This window comes from Macaca fascicularis, chromosome 14 (genome assembly GCF_037993035.2).
Source record: "Macaca fascicularis isolate 582-1 chromosome 14, T2T-MFA8v1.1".
NCBI lineage: Eukaryota > Metazoa > Chordata > Mammalia > Primates > Cercopithecidae > Macaca > Macaca fascicularis.
Window position 1 is genome coordinate 88342293 of NC_088388.1, and position 21038 is coordinate 88363330.

General features: G+C 34.3%; 1 protein-coding gene across 11 annotated transcripts in view; it reads right to left on the reverse strand.

The window, feature by feature from the left end:
• The window catches only part of NOX4 (NADPH oxidase 4), a 171699-nt gene that overhangs the window by 76640 nt on the left and 74021 nt on the right, over positions 1-21038 (reverse strand). For all 11 annotated transcript variants that reach the window (XM_074015061.1, XM_065528841.2, XM_005579320.5 and 8 more), the window contains one exon: positions 1199-1415. In XM_074015061.1, the coding sequence (XP_073871162.1) occupies positions 1199-1415 (217 nt within the window). The remainder of the gene's footprint in view (positions 1-1198; positions 1416-21038) is intronic.

Consider the following 21038-nt stretch of genomic DNA (forward strand, 5'->3'; position numbering starts at 1 on the left):
AATGGTCACTTTTTCAAGTCTCACTTTAGTTGTTTCAAATCTTCCTTCTTTCATGCAGACAGATCATGCCTCTTCTGCATATAATAACATTTAGCTCCACACTGTGTTATGAGTAGCATTGCAAGACAAGGTCTGCAATGTAGTAGCCTCGTACCTTTGAGACAATCACTTACCCTTTGAGTATCAGGTCCTATGTGAGCAAAACGGGAGTCACCATACCTGCCCTGTCTAATATTTGTGAATATTATGTGAAACTCAGAAAAAGTTCTGAAAATTATAGAGGCTAATAGAGATCTAGAGGATTATTATTAATAATAACAAACACAAGACTAATACACTATTCCAAAGTCATCTACAAATTCATTCTACCTTTTGACTTCTCTTTCTTCTCTTCCTAATAGAGACATTTGACATCACTGTTTCCTACTTCTACTTTTTATGAAGAATAAATGGTGTAATTTGCATGGGGGCAGTTCCCACAGGCACAGAGGAAGATAAGGGCCCTTATTGAACTAATTGCTGAATACTTATGCACATTTACCAGGAGCAGGCATATTAGTCAAAGACCTGGGTTTACGTGCTTGCTCTGCCACTTACTAGTTTGGAGACTTTGATCAAGGTAAACACAATTTCTTCATCAGAAAATCGAGGATGATATTAATTACTTCAAATAGTCATTGTGAATATTGTAAGAAACATTCTGTATGTCTAATAAATGTTCTGTATTAGGCATACAGGACATTTTAGCACAATGCCTAGCAGATAATATTAAGCATTCAATAAATTGATTTTGCTATTTACTATTTACAATATTATACACAATATTATAATACAATAAAATAATAATTTGTGGTAATAGTAGTAGATTTTTTTTACTACTATTTTTATTATTCAATCAGCTTCTCTCAACTGATGGGAAAAATATTTGTCATCTCTTGACGGCAAGCACCAATGCTGTTGTATGCAAAGGTCATATGGTCAGTTAAGTAGAAATGTTATATATCCTCTAATATCATAGATCTTTTGCATTGAACTGTCAGGTACCTGTAATGGAATAATAGGTACTAACTTACTATTGAAACATCCTGAAATATCCTATTAGGCATGAATATATAGCTTGAAAAACACGTTTATATGTGATGTTGATCAGTCAAATGGAAACAAACTTTGTGGAGATCAAACACAAAATTAATCTGACCTGTGGAAAATTAGCTTGGAATCTGGGCTCTTCCATACAAATCTTCACAAATGTGTTCTGGGTAAACTCTTCTGGTTTTGAAAATTCTTCAGGGAAAGGTTCATGAAAATGTTCTGGGAAATATTCTGGTAAGGAAATATTCTGAGAGCTGGTTCGGTTAAGACTGATGCAGCCGGGAGGGTGGGTATCTAAATTAGTTTGATACTTCAGCAGCCCTCTAAAATTAAATTTAAAACAAACAAACAGAGAAATAAAAAGATTTGAGATCAGGGGACACGGTAAAAGAAAATAACGTTTTTCTTTTTTTTTTTTTTCCGAACTTTACACAGCTTTTATCTAAAAAGTGTTGCTTATGTATTATGTTAAGGAGAAATTGAAAAATCTTAAAACATTTTAAGAAATTCTTTTCTACAGGACCAAAACAAAAATGTTGGCCCTGCAAATAAATGCTATAAATATATGGTAGAGAAGAATACATGCAGTCTCTCCAACCATTACTGAATTTGACAGCCTTTACTTCAAGACTATTAGGCATTCATACAATCGCGTACAAGCTTTCACTTCAATAAACGGTATAATGATGAATATTTTGCTAGATCTCCAAACATAAGGGAAAAATACAGGGATCATATTTAACTTGGCCAAGCCTGGATAAAACAAGACTTGCTTATTTGCAGAGAAATGTTAAACAGAAATAACTGGAACTTGAAGTTTGTCTCTCTTATGGTCTGAAAATAATGTATATACGGCAATCAGTCCCTAAATCTGCTCACTTTTCAATTTCTCCATAGACAGAACCACATAAAAAGTTCAAAATGATAAATCATGCAGGAGAACCCACACCATAAAAATCTTAGTCTGATTGTTTATTATTTTGTTAGAAACCAAGACAAACCACTCAACTTTCTGTGTTCTGCCTCTCTTATCAAGAAGTGGTTAGCATCTACCTCATAGGGATAATCCATAAAATGACAGATTGTACAGAGCATCCACAAGATCACTGCTGCATAAGCAAATATTGCATGACAAAGTAAGATTTGGAAATGCTTGAAATTTTTGCAGTGTATTTTATTATTTTAAAGAATACTGAGGAAAAATTTATTTCCAAGATTATCTGTTCTTGGTTGGCTTACAGCGCATGATTTTTAAATTATCCTTCAGGCTCCCAAATACTTAATTTTGGTAGCTTAATCACCGGAGGTCAGGAGTTCGAGACCAGCCTGACCAACATGGAGAAACCCTGTTTCTACGAAAAAACATACACAATTAGCCGAGTGTGGTGGTGCATGTCTGTATTCCCAGCTACTTGGGAGACTGAGGCAGGAGAATTGCTTGAATCCAGGAGGCGGAGGTTGCAGTGAGCCTGAGATTGTGCCATTGCATTCCAGTTTGGGCAACAAGAGCGAAACTCTGCCTCAAAAAAAAAAAAAAAAAAGAAAAAAAAAAGAAAGAAAAGGAAAAAAAAGTATATTTTTAAGTATGTCATAGCTATGATGCTTTTACAAAAATAGTATTTTTAAACAAAAACTGCATAATTATACTAACAGATCCATATATGAAGATTGGGAAAGCAATGACCAAGTCAGTCTCTGGTGGTATTCACTATCTCCTCGTCTTGATTACTTTCCTTTCTTCCCTCTTTGCTTATGCTCAATTCCTTTTTTAAATTTTATTTTCTTCCTTAAAACTAGTCATCATGAAGTCATTAGGGAGCATTCAGTACATGTCAGGGGCATGCATTACATGACACAATAGTAGACCGACCACACACACACACATACTTTTTTAAAAAAGCAATACAGTAGATATTGCCTATGTATGAGATAAATTGATAAATATTATACAAATATGAGATGAATTTTTGTCACTAATCATTTACAAGTTTCTAATCACACAATACAATTGCTGGGATATTATACTTAGACAGCCTATGAATTTGATTCAGCTGTCTTTACATTAATAATTTAGCCAAACCTTTTGTTCCTATTGACCATCTGAAGGATAGTGACTGACAGTTAAGTAGGTAAAAAACCCCAAGCATTTATTCTACTGGCCAAAAGTTGAACAGACATGAGCATAATGCACTTAGCACTACGCCAATGGTTCTTCAGAAGTCAACAAAGTCAAATCTGGTTCCTAACACTCCAGGAACTCATTATCTAGTTTAGAAGATATCTTCGAAGAAGCTGAACATAAGTGAAACTACAGATAGTAACTGGAGTAGTGTTTTAATACAGTTTAAAACACCAGGTCTAGCCCAGAGAAATTTATATACATTTTACATTATCCTCACAAAAACTGCATGAACTAGGGTTATTATTCCCATTTTAAAATTTAAAAATTAAAGTATTTTAAAAGATGAAATAATACCCCAGGGTCACACAGCTGATAAGTAGCAGGTCAAGATTTGAATTCAGATCTGATTCAAATTCTATGCTCTTCACCTCTCATGATATATGACATTAGTTCACTGAATCCTCACAACATAAATCTGAGAAAGGTAAGGAAGGGGGAAGATTAATACTTGCTAAGAAAGTATCACATCAGTAATCTTTAGAACATCTGCTTCTCATTTAAACTTCAAAACAAAATAATCACACAAGGTAAGTATTTTTATTTCTATTACACAGATGAGAAACCTAACGCTTTCATTTAGGTAACAGATTAACTAAGTATAGTCAAAGCATAGGATTCAGAAACCTACCTAGCTCACTTCATGCCCCTATGTCATGCAAAGCAAATCAGATGGTTAAAGAGGTAGACATTGTAAAGGGGTTCAAAATAAACAAAAGTCAGATTGTGTGTGTGTGTGTGTGTGTGTGTGTGTGTGTGTGTGTGTGTGTGTGTTGGAATGGGGCTGCTTATAATTTAGGGTCCTAACACCAGGCAAATTATTGTCGTTAATCCCTTCTTCTGTCATAATAACATTCCAGTGGACATAACTCTACCATGTTCTAGGTCCTTAGAGTAGTGAATGTTGTTACTATACAGTAAAGTTCTTCAGGTCAGCCCAATCAAACAGTGAAGCTGTTCTTGGCACATAAAGTGGCACATATTATTCTAAAATTCTTTTTAATTTTGAGAGCTTTGTGTTATTTTAAGCTACACTCAAGCTAAATAGCATAGGCTATCTCTGTCTTTAAAACCCATTAAAACTGTCCTTACTTTGTCTTCTTTTTTTACTTTCAGATTTCAAACTTTATTTCAAGACTATAGTAATAAAAACAATATGGTATATACATAAAAACACAAAAAACAAACAGAATAGAGAGCTCAGATTACTTTGGCTTAGTTGTAACTGTTGCTACCAAAGAAATATGGATAAGATCCAAAGACAGACAATGATTAAAAAAAAAAATCATTCATCAAAAAAACTCAAGTATGACATCCCAGGTCATTTGGCTATAATTAGGTGGTGAGAGTACTGAAAGCTCACTGGAAGGCAGGTTTTTAACTCAGTATTGAAAGGCCATATACCAGTAAAAAAAAAATTGTATGGTAAAGTTCAGTGGCCTCAGATTGGGAGTACTTAAATATCTCCCAATACAATAATGTCAGTCAGTGGCAGAGCTGGGATTGAAAGCCCAGTTAGTCTGAATCCAAAGTCCATGCTCCTTCCTCTGTACCAGGCCTATTCCTCTTGCAGAATATTCATATTACTTTATGGATAACCTTTAAATTGAAAACCAATGTATATATTGAGCAAAATTGGATGGCTTTATATGGCTATAGACTTAGAAAAGGAGGGAGTATATTTTATCAAACCAATAATTTTATGTGTTATTTTCAAGCTCAGTTGAATGCAGTAACTTAATTTTTCATTGTATGAGTAAAGAATAAATGTGCTCATTTCTTTGATATTAGTGCAGAATTTCTTAGAATTCTTACATTTGAAGGCCATTACAACAATCTTTTTCTAAAGAATATTGAATAGGAATGTAGTCTAGATATTATGGATATTTGGATTGATAGAAAAAATCTGACATTGTCTCTCTAATGCATTTACTTCACTGTGGCCACATTTATTAAAATTTGAGGCACGTGTTCTATATGATTTTTATGGTGTTTTAAATTCCTGATATCTTTATTTATTTTAGATGCATGCCTTTCTTTAAAATAGAATGCAATCTTCTCAAATGTAACAGAACCCACCTAAGATAACACAAAGTTCTGTGTCTATTTGCCAAACAATCTTGATCCTGCTTCTTGTCCGACACCACCACTGTAATATACCTCTCTAGACATATTATTTTATTAATTTTGGAACCTTATTAGTTTCAATATTATGGTCACTGTCTTCAAAGGCATGCACAATCTAGAGTAGCACTGTCCAATAGAGCTTTCTGTGATAGTGGAAATGGTCTAAGTCTCTGATCACCAACATAGTAACTATTAGAGAAAAGTGGGCTATTTAGCAATTGAAATGTGGCTAGTACAGGTGAAGAACTGAACTCTTAATACTATTTCACTTGAATTTAAATTGAATAGCCACAGCACAGATATAATGGGTCAAATCAGACATAAAACCAAAAACAATAATTAAAAAGGGCAAAATGATTAATGCCATATAAACATATGATAACCTCTTGAGAGTACAGCTGGGTAATTAACTTTGATTATAAAATTCCAGAAAGACTTCAGAGAGAAGGAGGCAACTGAAGGATGTGGAGATTCCAGGGGTTAGAGAATAGGAGAATGGCATTCCAATATGAGGAAGCCAGATGCACAAAGGTACTTGGTTTATTCCTGAATTAGTAGAAGGGATCATATTTTATGCATTTATCCCTTATACATTCACACTCACTGCCAAACCTCAGCATCCCTCTAATACCTTTCTTGCACATAATAGATCTCTAATGCAGTTCTAGTGAATTGATTTTAAAAGCAAACAATAAACACATAATTTGTTTTAATACAGCAAGTGCATGTAGGAATCAAAAAGAGAGCATTCTTGTATGTATTGTTGTAGCTTTCATAAATAAATGCTAAACAATTTTAAAGCAAAAAACAAGAAGGGAAAAAGACATTCGTGAATGGTAAACTGAGAGTCTTGCCAAGTTATAATGACAGGGCGAGGGATGAGGAAAGGAGGTGCACAGACTATGTGGAAATATAAGTGTTTATTGTTAATTTTTTAAGTTTCATTGTATGATGTTCCAAGGAGAAATTTTGAAGTATCTGTGAAATGTCTAGTGTTCTCCTATCATGAGAAATAAAGGATTTTATGGGGTTCCAAAATTGTTTCTGCACTCATAAGGATCTTAACATGTGCTATCAACATTCAACCACGTTTCTAAGTTATAGGTTTCTTTTTTTCCCCTTGTTTCCCTCAAGAGGCATTATAGTTATCCTATCTGGGTTTTTTGTTTGTTTGTTTTGCTTTCTGTTTGTTTCTTTGTTTTTAATATCCAGCTGTGACAAAGTTACATGAAATAATACAATACATTAAATGAATCCTACTAAGTAACAACATGATTTTATGACAATCAAAACATGATTTTATGGCAAAAGATAAATATTACAAAATACCACACCTGACAAAAGGACAATCACAGAATCATCCCTACTTTAATTTCATGTTAAAAATATTCCACAAATGCAGTATCACTTATGTGACCTTTATATTTGTGGTATTTTAATCTGTTTTTAAGGAGGAGAAAAAAATTCTTGTCCCCTAGGGACCTACTTTTTTCCTAATATTCTATCACGTGATTTTTTTTCTTTATGGTAAAAATATATATTGATTCTGGCAGCTATTTTTACTTTGCTTCAAGTACAAAGAAAGAGTTTAATTCAAAAAAAAACCAAATTGTATATTTTAAAATTTATTGCAGTTCTCTAACTTCTGTGGACTCCACTAGAATGTACACTTCTTAAAGTCAAGGGTTTATCCTGCTCCATTGTTATTTTTCTAGTGCCTAAAACAGTGCTTATAACTTACAATAAGTGCTCAATAAATATTCGTTGATTAACTTAGTGACCAGAAGTGTATAAACAACTTTTGTTGTGATTGTTGTTGAAACACGTGATTGGGAAGTCATCTGGTTTTAACAGATATTTGAGCTCATTTTCAACCTTCAAAAAGGAGGTCTATATTTTAGCAAATGGCATGTAGTAACATGACAGTTATTAAGTAACAGACAGTAACATTAAGTAACAGACAATGATCAAGAGAGTCAAGTCTACTTGTTAGATGCATTTAGAAGTAGAGCGCTTTCCTAAACTAAAAATCCAGTGTGCTTCAGGAAGTCCTAAGCATCTGAGTACCTACCCTACCAAAGCTTTTACTCCCACCCCCACTTTGTTTATCTGGCCTAACAGAGTCCTTGCCTCTGCCTTCTTTCCTGGCTCTTGCCTCTGATAGCTAAGAGTACTGCTATCTGCAGCTTAACCACAGCAGGAATTGTGTCTGGCTCTTACCGGTAGGCTTGTCCAAGCTTACAAGATAGGGATAGCATCATGTGTTTGTAATCTGTGCAGGTGCAGTGGACCTTGCTCTTTAGAAAGACCCTGCTATTGGTTTACTGCTCTGTTGTCATCATCTCCAAATGCTTAATAATTTTTTGATCAAAGAATCCCACATTTCATTTTGCAGTGGGCCCCGCAAATTAAGAGACTGATTCTGCCACAATATCTCTGCAGCTGACTAATGTATAGCCTAGGGTCTTAAGGGCTTAGAATCAACATTTATAACTTCCTTGAGTACCTGAAGTAAAATAGGTCATTCCCCTAAGCTTCCTTAACTGAAAGAGAAATTGTACCTGTTCCTCTCTACTTCACAGGTATATAAAGGGAAGAGCTTTGACCCCTTGCAAAGAAAAAAAAAAAATAAGCATACATTACTTCTTAGTATTTCCTCAGCTTTCATGCTTTACTAAAATGACAGTGGAGGATAAAATTATTATTTCATGTTTCAGAAAAACAGTACTGTACTGAAAATGTTTCTTAAAATAAATACAGTCCTTTTCCTTCTCCTTTCCCCCAACTTTCTCACCTTATAATTCCAGCTGTAAACACTTGCTAATATAAAAAAATTCTCTGGAGAGAAACTGAGATAAAAATTATTTGAAAAAGTATTTGATCTAAGGTTCAATATGTCTGTCTCCAAAATTGGGGAAAAAATAAACTCGCAGTTTGGAAGTTTAAAAAATCCATTAATATATACAACTTATAGCATAAATGACTTCATGTACATAAAAATGCTCTCTATATGCTATATCTAAGTATGTAAGTAGACATATATACATATAAACTATAGAACTATAAGGCATCTTTAATGGGAGAAAATATCACATGACTTTGATCCCTACTACCAACTGGCTTACAGCATAAAATATCAGCAAATGTGAATAAACCATAAGATCTTAGCCCATAATTACTATAGAGAAATACTACTTTTTACATAAAATTAAGAAATCCAATGAACCAAAAATTGGAAGTTGGCAAACAAAACTGGAAGTTGGCAAACAAAACTGGAAGTTGGCAAACAAAGGATATAAAAGTAAAAAAAAAAAAAAAAACTTTATATAGGACATTGTATTTATTAACATATTGAAAATATGTAAATACTATGGAGGAGAAGAATTTGGATTCCATCTAAGAGAGATCTAATTATTCAATAATATTTTTCACCTCATATATTTAAGTGAAAAATTGAAGAACTAAAAAGTGAAATAAAACAAATCAGGAGAGCTAAGGCTGAGCATGCTGGCTCATGCCTGTAAACCCAGCACTTAGAGGTTGAGGTGGGAAGATCACTTGAGGCCAGACTTTTGAGATTAGCCTGAGCAACACAGAAAGACCATGTCTCAAAAATAATAATAATAATAATAATAATAGGCATGGATCATTTTTTCTTTCAGAATTTTTAGCCACAGAGATACACAAAGACCCCCAACAAAACTGTGCCAGTCTACAATATAATCAAAATAGTCAAGATTTAAGAGCTAATTCCTCTGACATGGGAATCAATATACTAGTTACCATAATAACTAATTACCTAGATAAGACTAAATATAAACAGTAGTTACAAAATGACAGTCCAGGTTATAGTTAAGCAAGTTTAGAGATTATCCTTTATTGTCATCTGTAATGCTCTGATACTTAAGGAAAATTGGAAGAGCCTAGAAGGACAACACATTCCTAGCTTAAACTAATTAATGCAATGCAGCTTCATCCAGTAAATATTGAGTGGGTGATATGTGAAAGGGATTCCCTGCATAAAGATGGGTAATAAACACTCCTATCTCCAAAACCACTATAGTTTACCTAGGATATGGCACAATGTTCTATTTTCTTTTTCTTTCTTGGGTTGGAACTCACAGATACATAGGAGGTTAGGGAGAAGAGAACTCAGTGTTGCCCTGCCACAATGAAAAGCAACACCAGGAAGAACTCAGCCAGAGCCCACAGAGGGAGCATTTAGACCCAGTCCTAGCCTAAAAGGAATTGCCCATTCCAGTAGTCAAAACCTAAGTCCCAGCAAGCCTTGTCATTTTGGGTTAAAGTGCTCTGGGATTGTAAATAAACTTGAAAGGCAGTCTAGGTCTAAAGGACAAAAATTCCTTGCAAGTCCTGGTGCTGTGCAGGGCTCACAGCCAGTGATGTGGGGGGCACACATCCCAGTGAGACTCTAGCCAGAGCAGCCAAGGGAGTGCTTGTACCACCTCTCTACCAAGCCCAAACAACACAGCTCACAGCTCTGGGAGAGATCTCTTCCTTCTGCTTGAAGAGAGGAGAGGGACGAATAAAGAGGACTTTGTCCTGCCTCTTAGATACCAGCTCAGCCACAGTAGGATAGGGCACTCAGCAGAGGCCTGAGGCCCTGATTCCAGGTCCTAACTGTTGAATGACATTTCTAGACACACCCCGGGCAAGAAAGAAACTTGCTGCCTTGAAGAGAGGGACCCAGATCATCTTCTGACTAAAGAGCCACTGGCCCTTGAATAACCAGCAGTGGTATCCAGGCAGTACTCGCCATGGGCCTTGGGTGAGATTCAGAGATGTTCTGGCTTTAGGTGTGACCCAGCAAATTCCCAGCTGTGATTGCTGTGGAGAGGGACTCCTTCTGCTTGAGAACAGGAGAGGGAAGAGTGAAAGGGACTTGTCTTGCAGGTTACATACCAATTCAGCCACAGTGGGGTAGAGCACCAAGCAGGGTTCCCTGATTCCAGGCCTTGGCTCTCAGATGACATTTCTTGACCCTCCCTGGGCAAGAGGGGAATGCATTACCCTGAAGTAAAAGTCCCAGGCTGGGAGGCATTCACTACAAGCTGACTGAGGAGCCCTTGGGCCTTGAATGAACGTAAGTGGTAGCTACGCAGTACCTCACTGTGGGCCTGAGGTGGGTTATATTAGTTACAAGTCTTATTGTAACCACAAATCAGAAAACATACAACAGATACACAAAAAATAGAAAAAGAAGAAATTAAGACATACCCCCAGAGAAAATCACCTTCACCAAAAGGAAGACAGGATGGAAGAAAAGAAGAAAGAGAAGACCACAAAACAATCAGAAAGCAAACAAGAAAATGGCATGAGAAAGGCCATACTTATTAGCAATGACATAGAATGTCAATAAACTAAACTGTCGAATCAAAAGACATACAATGGTTGAACGGAAAAACAAAAAGACCCAATGATCTGCTGGTTACAGGAAACACACTTCACCTATGAAGATACACACAGACTGAAAATAAACAGATGGAAAAACATATTCCATGCCACTGGAAACCAAAAAGGAAGAGGAGAAGCTATACTTAATATCAGACAAAATAGATTTCAAGACAAAAACTGCAAGAAGAGACAAAAAAAATCATATTGTGATAAAGGGGTCAATTCAGCAAGATGATATAACAACTGTAAATATTTTGCACCCAAAAGTGGAGCACACAAAAATGTAAAGCAAATATTATTAGAGCTAAAGAGAGAAATAGACTTCAATATAATAACAGTTGGAGATTTCAACATCCCACTTTTAGCAATGTGCCGATCTTTCAGACAGAAAATCAATAAATAAACATCAGACTTAATCTGTACTATAGACCAAATGGACCTAATAAATATTTACAGAACATTTTATCCAGTGGCTGCAGAACACACATTCTTCTCCTCAGCACATGGGTCATTCTCAAGAATCATATGTTAGGTCACAAAAAAGTCTCAAAATGTTCAAAAAATTGAAATAATATCAAGCATCTTTCCTGACCACCATGGAATAGAACTAGAAATCAATAAGAGGAATTTTAGAAACTATACAAATACACAGAAATTTTACAATATGTTCCTGATAACCGGTGAGTCAATGATGAAATTACTGAGGAAATGTTAAAACTTTTTGAAATGCATAATGGAAATACAATATAGCAGAAGAATTAAACTAGATCTCTATCTCTTCCTAAATTAAAAAAAATAAAATTGATTGAAGGCTTACTCTAAGATTTGAAACTATGAAACCTCTAAAAGAAAACACTGGGGAAACTCTCCAAGAGACTGGACTGGGCAAAGATTTCTTGAGTAATATCCCAGAAGCACAGACAATCAAAGCAAATATGGACAAATGGAATTACATCAAGTAAAAGAGCTTCTGCACAGCAAAGGATACAATCAACAAAGTAAAGATCTAATCCAAAGAATGGAGGAAAATATTTCCAAACTATCCATCTGACAAGGGATTAATAACCAAAATATATAAATAACTCAAACAGCTCTATAAGAAAAAAATCTAATAATTGGATTTAAAATAGGCACAATACCTAAATTTACATTTTTCAAAAGACATACAAATGGCAAACAGGTATATGAAAAGCTGCTCAACAACACATCATCAGATAAATGCAAAGTAAAACTACAAGGTGATATTATCTCACCACAGTTAAAATGACTTATATTAAAAACACAGGCAACAACAAATACTGACGAGAATGTGGAGAAAAAAGAACCCTCATACACTGTTGGTGGGAATGTAAGTTAGTATAACCCTTATGGAGAAAAGTTTGGAGGTTCCTCAAAAAACTAAAAACAGAACTAACATATGACCCAGCAATCCCATTGCTAGGTATATACCCAAAAGAAAAGAAATCAGTATTTAAAGAGATATCTGCAATTGCATATTTATTGTAGGACTATTCACAATAGCCAATATTTTGAAGCAATCTAAGTGTCCATCAACAGATGAATGGATAAAGAAAATGTGCTACATATAACGATGGTGTACTATTTAGCCACAAAAAGAAGATCCTCTCATTTTCAATGATGTGGGTGGAACTGGAGGTCATTGTGTTAAGTGAAATAATCAAGGCACAGAAAGACAAACTTCACATGTTCTCACTTATTGGTGGGAGCTAAAAATGAAAACTGAACACATGAAGATAGAGAGTAGAATGATGATTAGCAGAGGCTGAGAATGAGATGGGGAGAAGTGGGGATGGTTATTGGTTATAAAAATATAATTAGATGACTACAGTCAATGATAATGTATTGTACATTAAAAAATAATGAAAACAGTACAATTCGATTGTATGTAACACAAAGAGAAGATAAATATTTGAGATTATGAATATTTCATTTGTGCAAATATTATCATTACACATTGTATGGCTGTATCAAAATATCTCATGTAGCCCATAAACATACACACCTACTATGTATTCACAAAAATTAAAAATAGAAAAGTTTTTTAAATGGAGAACATCATATAGACAACAATAAAAATATATGTGTATATATATATGTGTGTACATAGTGTCAATTTTAGGTACAATAGCTAATATTTTTCTTCTAATAGGTCTGGGAAATACAATTATTTTTCTTTATTTCTAGAAAACTGATTTGTCCAAGATTACATTAGTGATTTTCTAGGAATCAATCCTGTTTCTTCACTATTATAACACAGGGCATTTGTTTCACTATATTTAAAGTCAAAATACCAAAATGTGTGGGATAGCAAAACTATAGTAATTCACAAATTGCATGCTTACTCGAGTTTGTTTATGTATTTACTTTGGAATTCCATTATGAAATTCATCCCTCGTATTTGAATAATAACTTGACGGGTAATCTAATATTTAGAGAAAATTCATGGCAAAATTCTAAAAGGTATGGGTTTTTGAAATCTGTGGACTTAATTGATTTTTCTATATGATGAATAATGTCTTTTCCCCATTGCCTTCTTTGCTATGTTTTGACTTAATCCTTTTATTAAGACACTCTGGCAATAAAATACTGATAAGAATATCTCTTCCACAGCATTTTTATCTGCTCCAGTCTAAATCCTAGTCTTCTTCATTGTTATTTTCAGGTTACATGGAAGAATTCTGGCAAGTAAAGTATCATGTAAATATAACTTTATTATTAGATTTATTATAAAGTGATTACATTATATTATAAAGTTATTATATTATTATGTATCTTAACAAGGTCAAACATTTTAGGAAACATTTATAAGGCAGCACCATAAAGAAGGCATGTTCTTCTTACTCCATTTTCTGGGAGCTAGTTAAATTTCACCTTCAAAACTTTGAACTCTATGTAACCTGAATCAAAACTGAACTTTGTATTCAAAACAGGCAAACATATATGTATATATACTCACCAACTTACATAGATAAATAGAAAAATATATCCTAGATTTTTACATGACATAAATATTTTCAATTCACAAGCAGGGGTACTTTCTAAATGATGAATAAATAATTCAATAATTCAAGAAAAGGGTAGAAGTTAAATTCAGGGGTCAAACTTCATGGGCTCAATCTTAGTTTTTTCAGGTATTAGCTGTGTGGCTTTGGACAGTTACTTTAATTTAATATTTTATGTTTTAACTCCCCATCTGTAAAATAGAAATGATAGAAGAACTTATAGTACTGTGTGTATTAAAAACAAAAAACGAATGTCTGTGTGTGCACGCGCGTGTGCACGTGTGTGTGTCTATAAAGTGCTAAGAATAGTCCCTGTCACATATTCAACATGTCTCAAATTAGGGAATTGTTATGAATAGTATAATTATTATCCTCTAAAATGATAAGGCAATTATTAAGTTGTTCATTATATTTGTCAAGTTCTCTTCCCAGTAGCCTTCATGGGAGAAAAAAAATGACCCGGTGGCTTTTATTTTTCCCACAATCCAGTGTTTTTAACTCTAAATAAAACTTAAGCAGGCTATATAAAATGTGTCAATGTGATATTAGCTATTATAGCTCTTTGGTTAAAATCTAGCTTTAAAAACTTCAGTTCCACATTTTTTAAAACTTTTTTTTAGCACACAAATTTTAGGATGTCTAATGAAAGTTGAGAAACCTTCTTTTATACAAAAATGTACATATGTGTCTCAAAATTAAACATATACTTAAATATGTAGATATATGTGTGTATGTATTTCAGGAATTAATGAATCCCTGAATCCATTCAATGATTCCTAGGGATTATGTAGCCATGTTTAAAACTCCTATCCTATGGAAGGAGAAGTAGAATTTTATGGTAGAAATAATGGGCACCAAACTGATAACGAGTATGCTAGAATCATTAGAAACTAGGCATCTAGGAAGTATTAGAACAGGTCATCTGTATCAGTGACAGAGAGTTTATAAAAGATTTTTAACCACTGTCCTGAACACCCAAATCCTCAGCCTTCTAATGACCATGGCAATGAACATCTAATTACAATTTCTAAAGTGACACAAAGCTAGGCAAACCTACAGTGTGTATTATTTGAGGGTTCTGTTTCTCAAATACACATGCAGAGCCCCTATTCAAGGTAAGGACTCCTTTTGTGGCTCTAGCTCAAAGTCTACATTAAAACAGTGCATTAGCCTCTCTTAAAACTTCTCCCACTGCCTCAGAATAGGTAGGATGCCTATATGATCTGGTCTTTATATAGCCAATGCTGAATTATCAATAGCATCCCCATTCATTCTCAAAAGTATCTGGTTTGCACAACAAATTACATAGTCACTGCAAATGTACAGGCAAGAAATGAGAAACTGAAAAGAATGTAGAGGAAAGTAAAAATGTTCTCCCTCAGTGCTAGAATAGGATTGTTTAAAATACAACTAGTGGGCCTTCCATTCGAAATGTAATGTGAGTTTCTAAGAGGAGCAAGTGCCTCCCACCAGTAGTAAGATGACCAAACCTTTCCCTGTACCACATCAGTGTGAGTGAAGGGAGACTTCCGTGAAAGTGGCTTCTAAAAGAGAAGATACTTGGGAATCAGCAATTCTTAATGCTTCATTATATTGCATAAATATCTCTATCCCCTAACAGTATTTCCTTAATATCCTCCTCCTGAGGCCCGAGGCCATAATAGAGGGAGGTTATTTCCCAGTCAGCACAATAAGCCGACTCCCACAATATCTTTCTAACCCTGGTTAACGTCTTGAGTCTAAACTCCTGTGATGCTCCCTGTTAAACTACCTGCCTGTGACACTGTCTGGGGTTCATTAATGCCACTGTCGACAAATTCTGCCCACTGTGTTCCCCTGGCATAAAGAATAAATGTTTTTAAAAACATGCACATAAAAATACTCCTTTTAGATTTCCAAGAAAAAAAAAATGATTCCAGTAGAATATAAATCATGCTCTATGATTAACTCTTGCTAACAAGTAGTACCAAATGGCAAGAGCTCTGCTTAAAAGAATACTTCAGGTATCATTCACATAATAAAAATGATCTGAGAAGAGCAGCAGAGCTAGCACAACGAATATTTACACTATTAATGTGCTGTCATTGCCATTCAAACATTTGAGGAGGACCTTCCCCTCTATCATTTCCAGAATTATCACATTATAGTCTCTCTCGCTCACTTAAATAAAGACATAAAATACAATCACCACCCACACAGCACTCTCCAAGCTAAAGCCAGTGGGAGTGTTGACTATGGTAAGATTGCAGATATGAAGGTGCCAAATCTCATTTACAATGCATTCCCTCCACATTTCTTTGAAAGGAGCTGGCTCTTTGAAAGGAGTTAGGCTCTTAAGCAGAGGCTCTGTGACATTCATAATTTATTTTCCCTCCAATATCCTTTTTATCAGTAAGCGAGAATAGCAGTATGCATCTCCTTCTAATGAGTTTTTCAAAAGAAAATGAGGAAAGAAATATCCAGTTGTATACATATTTGGAAAGAGGAAATGGTTTTGTTTTGTTTTGTTTTCACCAGGTATCTTAGGAATTGAATATCTTTAACGCAGCACACCAACAGCAACCTCCTAAAAAGGTATATTAAAAATTAAAACAAAGAATTCCTCAGGAGGAAGGCTTGTTTTGCAAAGATAAACCTTTACTGCTAAAAATCAATAGAATTTTAGAGACCTTAGAATATTATAATTGTTGCCATGTCAAGGAATATTCCTTTGAGCTGCTAAGCAGTTTTCACTATATGTTCATCAAATTACTTTGCTGATAAGAAAATCTGGACTTTTCAAAAGTGTTGTGTCTTTATCAAAAAATCTGTTTTTTTCAAAGTTAAATGTGGAGTGTCATTCTTACAAAGCTATTAGTATTGGTACTGGTATAATTTGTTCTTGCTAACATTTATTGCATATGTCTATATTCTACCTACTTTGCTGCATTATCTTATTTAAACCCAAGACAACACTATTATATAAGTGATTTTATTAATCCCGTTTAATTGCTAACAAAAAGCAAGGACAAATTATCTGCCAAGTTCATACAGGTATTAAGTGATGTATCCCCTTTTAATCTCTATGTTATACTAACATCTTGGAGAAGAAAATTAATGTATTTTAAAGATGCATTTTAACACTAAAAAGAAACATCTGAGTTTAGTGTACATGAAATGTCATCTTTTCAGGTGGCATGCAACAGATTTATTTATAAAAAATGAAGAGAATTGCTAAAATATACAACAAAAATTAAAACCAGGTTAAGACAAGGACACAGATAATCATGGAACAAAAAATGTGGGTCCTAAATAATACTGATTATAATATTTGTAGCCAAGAAAGTGAGACTTTCACTTTGCCAAAATCAGATCACATACTCCAAGAACATTTAGTTTGGTTTTCAGTTTTAAAAGGGATACAGAGAAGTATTGCCAAATAGGGGCCACATAACTTAGTGGTTAAAAATGTCAGTTTTGGTATCTGATACCTGGATTCAAACTAGAAATCTACTTACTAGCCACGACCCTCATCAACTCATCTCTCACTGCCCCTATTCTCTCAGCTGAACATTGAGAATAATAGTAGTAGTAATAATAATAATAATAATAATAATAAATTTACAGGGTTGTTAGGAGGATTTAATGAGAGCAAATGTTAGTAAAAGAGAAGCATTCAATTAATATTAATTGTTAATATATTCAAAGAGACAGTTCAGAAAATTAAGATCTAAAATATCACAATGTAAGAAACAGATGAATAGAATTTAGGAAAGTGGGCAACTTAACTTCCATGGCCTCCAGAATCACAGACTTTTAAATAGCTAGACAGAAATTACAGTAAAATAATTCCAACCAAAAAAGAAAGAACACTGTGAGAATTAGAACTTTCCCTAAGACAGAATGGACATCTTCAAAATTAGGCATTGACTTAGTAGACATTATTGTAGAGGAGCTTAAAAGAGGTTTGATCAAGATATCTTTTAAACTTCCCTAAAATTTAAGATTCTATGAAAAAAAATGACCTTAGAAAATAATATGAAGCAATTTCTCTTACTGTAAAAGTCTGCTTAGGTAGAAAACCAGTCAACAACGTCTAATCACCTCATCTTTTAAGCCTATTATTTTCTAAAATTTCTAGCCCACACTGATAATTCTCTGAATTGCTAGCATTCATGTAAATAACACATGAATGTTTACATTTTAAAAATATGCAGTTTTATAATATTTCTAGCTTTTCCGATTGATTTTTCAAAATTCCAAGTCAATGATCAATGCTGGATGAATAAAGATCATGCAATATATTGCTCTTCTTTACCTTATGGTACTTACCACATTGATGGACACAGAAGTTAATGCTAAGCAAATAGTGATTTTCTGTTCAGACCTAAAGCATACTGTTGAACAGAAATTTCAATACAAATCCAAGAAACTTACTTTGAACAACTGTACTTTATTTGGATAACCAAAAGTTGAAGAACAAAGTTATCTAGGTATTTCAGAAGTAAAGATATGTCTGTTTTCAACATTTGTATAAATAACTTAAATAGACTTGATTATAAGCCAATCTTTCATCAATATAGGGTATTTTTTTGAGAAAATTGTAAAATGTTATCAGTAGTAACATTTCTCATACCAGAAGCATATCTATGTTGCTTTTTAAAAAATTAAATTTCCTGGAAAAAATGTGCTCTGTAGAATGCTTATTGTATTATGTATGGGTTATATGACATGATTCAAAATTAGAATAATTGCTTTCTTCATTACTACGTATAATAAATAAATATCTATTAATTTAGTTTAATGATTGATTATATATAATTAGTCCTATAGATACCTACTATTTTTCTGTATAAATTAAAGTCACTTTCTCTCTATGACCCTTGTTCTACAAAAGTAAAATCAAAATTTAAATATGCATTCCTTTTACTTCCAAACAAGTAAAGAACTCTCAATGTAATCCTCCTCTTTAAAAAGAAGTCTGTTTGAACTGCTGATCCTTTAAAAAAAATGACACTATTTTGATTTACAAAGAAATAGATTTTTTTCAGAGTTTTAATTTAGTAAAACATAAAGACAAAAGCATATATAATTATACTAATAAATGACTGCATTTTTCTTTTCTATATCTATCTGATATAGATACATAGATGAACAGACTGACCACAATCTCAAAGAAGTCAAGATAAAGGTATTTAAACAAATACTAAGATCAAATTCTCAGAAGTACCGACCTCACCAAAAAAATAGAGCCTTGTCGTAAAAACTTAGGAGTTTATAAATCAGAATGCCTAGGTTTGAATCTAGGATCCATCGGTTAAGGAAACTTCAACAAGCTACTTAATCTTTCTAAACATTAGGGTTCCCACCTCTGAAAGAGGTTTAACAATATTATTCTCATAAAATTCTGAGCAATTTTTTTTTTTTTTTTTTTTTTTTTTTTTTTTTTTTTTTTTTTTTTGAGGCGGAGTCTCGCTCTGTCTCCCAGGCTGGAGTGCAGTGGCGGATCTCAGCTCACTGCAAGCTCCGCCTCCCGGGTTCACGCCATTCTCCTGTCTCAGCCTCCCGAGTAGCTGGGACTACAGGCACCCACCACCTCGCCCGGCTAGTTTTTTGTATATTTCAGTAGAGACGGGGTTTCACCGTGTTAGCCAGGGTGGTCTCGATCTCCTGACCTCGTGATCCGCCCGTCTCGGCCTCCCAAAGTGCTGGGATTACAGGCTTGAGCCACCGCGCCCGGCCAATTCTGAGCATTTAATAACATAAAGTATCTGAAGCATTTTGAATTTATACTTAGCATATAGTAAGCATTATGTAACTATTTTAGATTACTGTTATTATCATTAGTAGTATCTGGTTATTCATACTCCTCTTAAGGAGCATAGCCCTGGACAGGTAACCAATCCCATTTAAAGAGCAGAATGTAAAGCAGACTTTTCTCTACCAAGGGCTTTCTTGGTGCCCTGAAGCTCCAGAGAATTAATTATAATGTGTGGCCATGTTTCCAGTGCTCTACAACTGTGTGTTCTAGAACCTTGGTACTGAACAAAGCTAACCAGGACATATGGGGTAAATCCATTTGATACTGCTGTCTTAACCAGCAGTCTCCAAAATCAGGGGAAAAAAACCAAAGCAACATTTTGAATATGTACCCTGAAATAAATATCTGATGAATGTAAATGACCCACTATACTGATAAATTACATTATAAAACATTCTGAAGAAAGAACTAAACAAAGGTCTGAACCTTTCTTCAAACTGTTTCCCTGGAAATATTTCAGGCTAAGAAAAACAGGGAATGTCAGCTGTGTTACCAGCAACATTGTTTATTATCAGTGAAATGCTTCTGGACGGAAAGGACTGTGATTGAACTATGACATCATTTTGGGCCTCAGGGACCTCAGCCTCCTTGTGTACAGTGTGTTCTTGATCCCAAGGGCATCCTTTGAGGGGACCTACGCTGTTCCCAAGATACAGGTTCCTGTGGAGTAGGAATGAGCCTTACCCAATGCAAGGTAGACCATGCCTACCCACACGGGTTCCTCATCTTAAAACAGAGTTGCTACATGAAGGAGTGGGGGTAAATGCTTCCTGAGCAACTATAGGGACTCCTACTGAATAAGCACCTGACACTATCCTGTTGACATTCTGTGTGTCCTGCCCTGTATCCTGCTAAACCAAGTAAACCTGCTGCCAGACCTATTATGTCATGCAAGTGTGAATGTCACGCCAAAGCCACCAAGTTCACTGCTGGTGGCCATACAGACATACACATGTGCAAAAATACATTATTTTCTTCATCTATCTTCATGTATTATTTTAAGCACCATGCTTTTGAGTATACTGCTTGGATACACATACTTTCAGAATATGTTATGTATACTCTTTGCAATAAGCTTAGGATACATTATTTTTTCACTTTATGAATTTTTTTTCCTTTGGTGATTTTGACAGATCCTTTTCTTCGGTTACATTAAATCTTTGACTCTCTCTGCAAGTATTACTTCCTGTAGAACTTTTAAAATGAAAAACTGGAAATTCCATTGTTATAAATCTTGCTTTAGCAGGACAGTTTCAGGAAATACAAACATTAAAATATATTCCTGATGTTCTCCATTCTTAAATTTTTTCCTTTAGAAGATATTAAGATATATCCATAGGAAGATTTAGAAACTAAAAGGTTGTGGGAGAGGTAACTCTAGCTTTTAAATGTAATATACTTT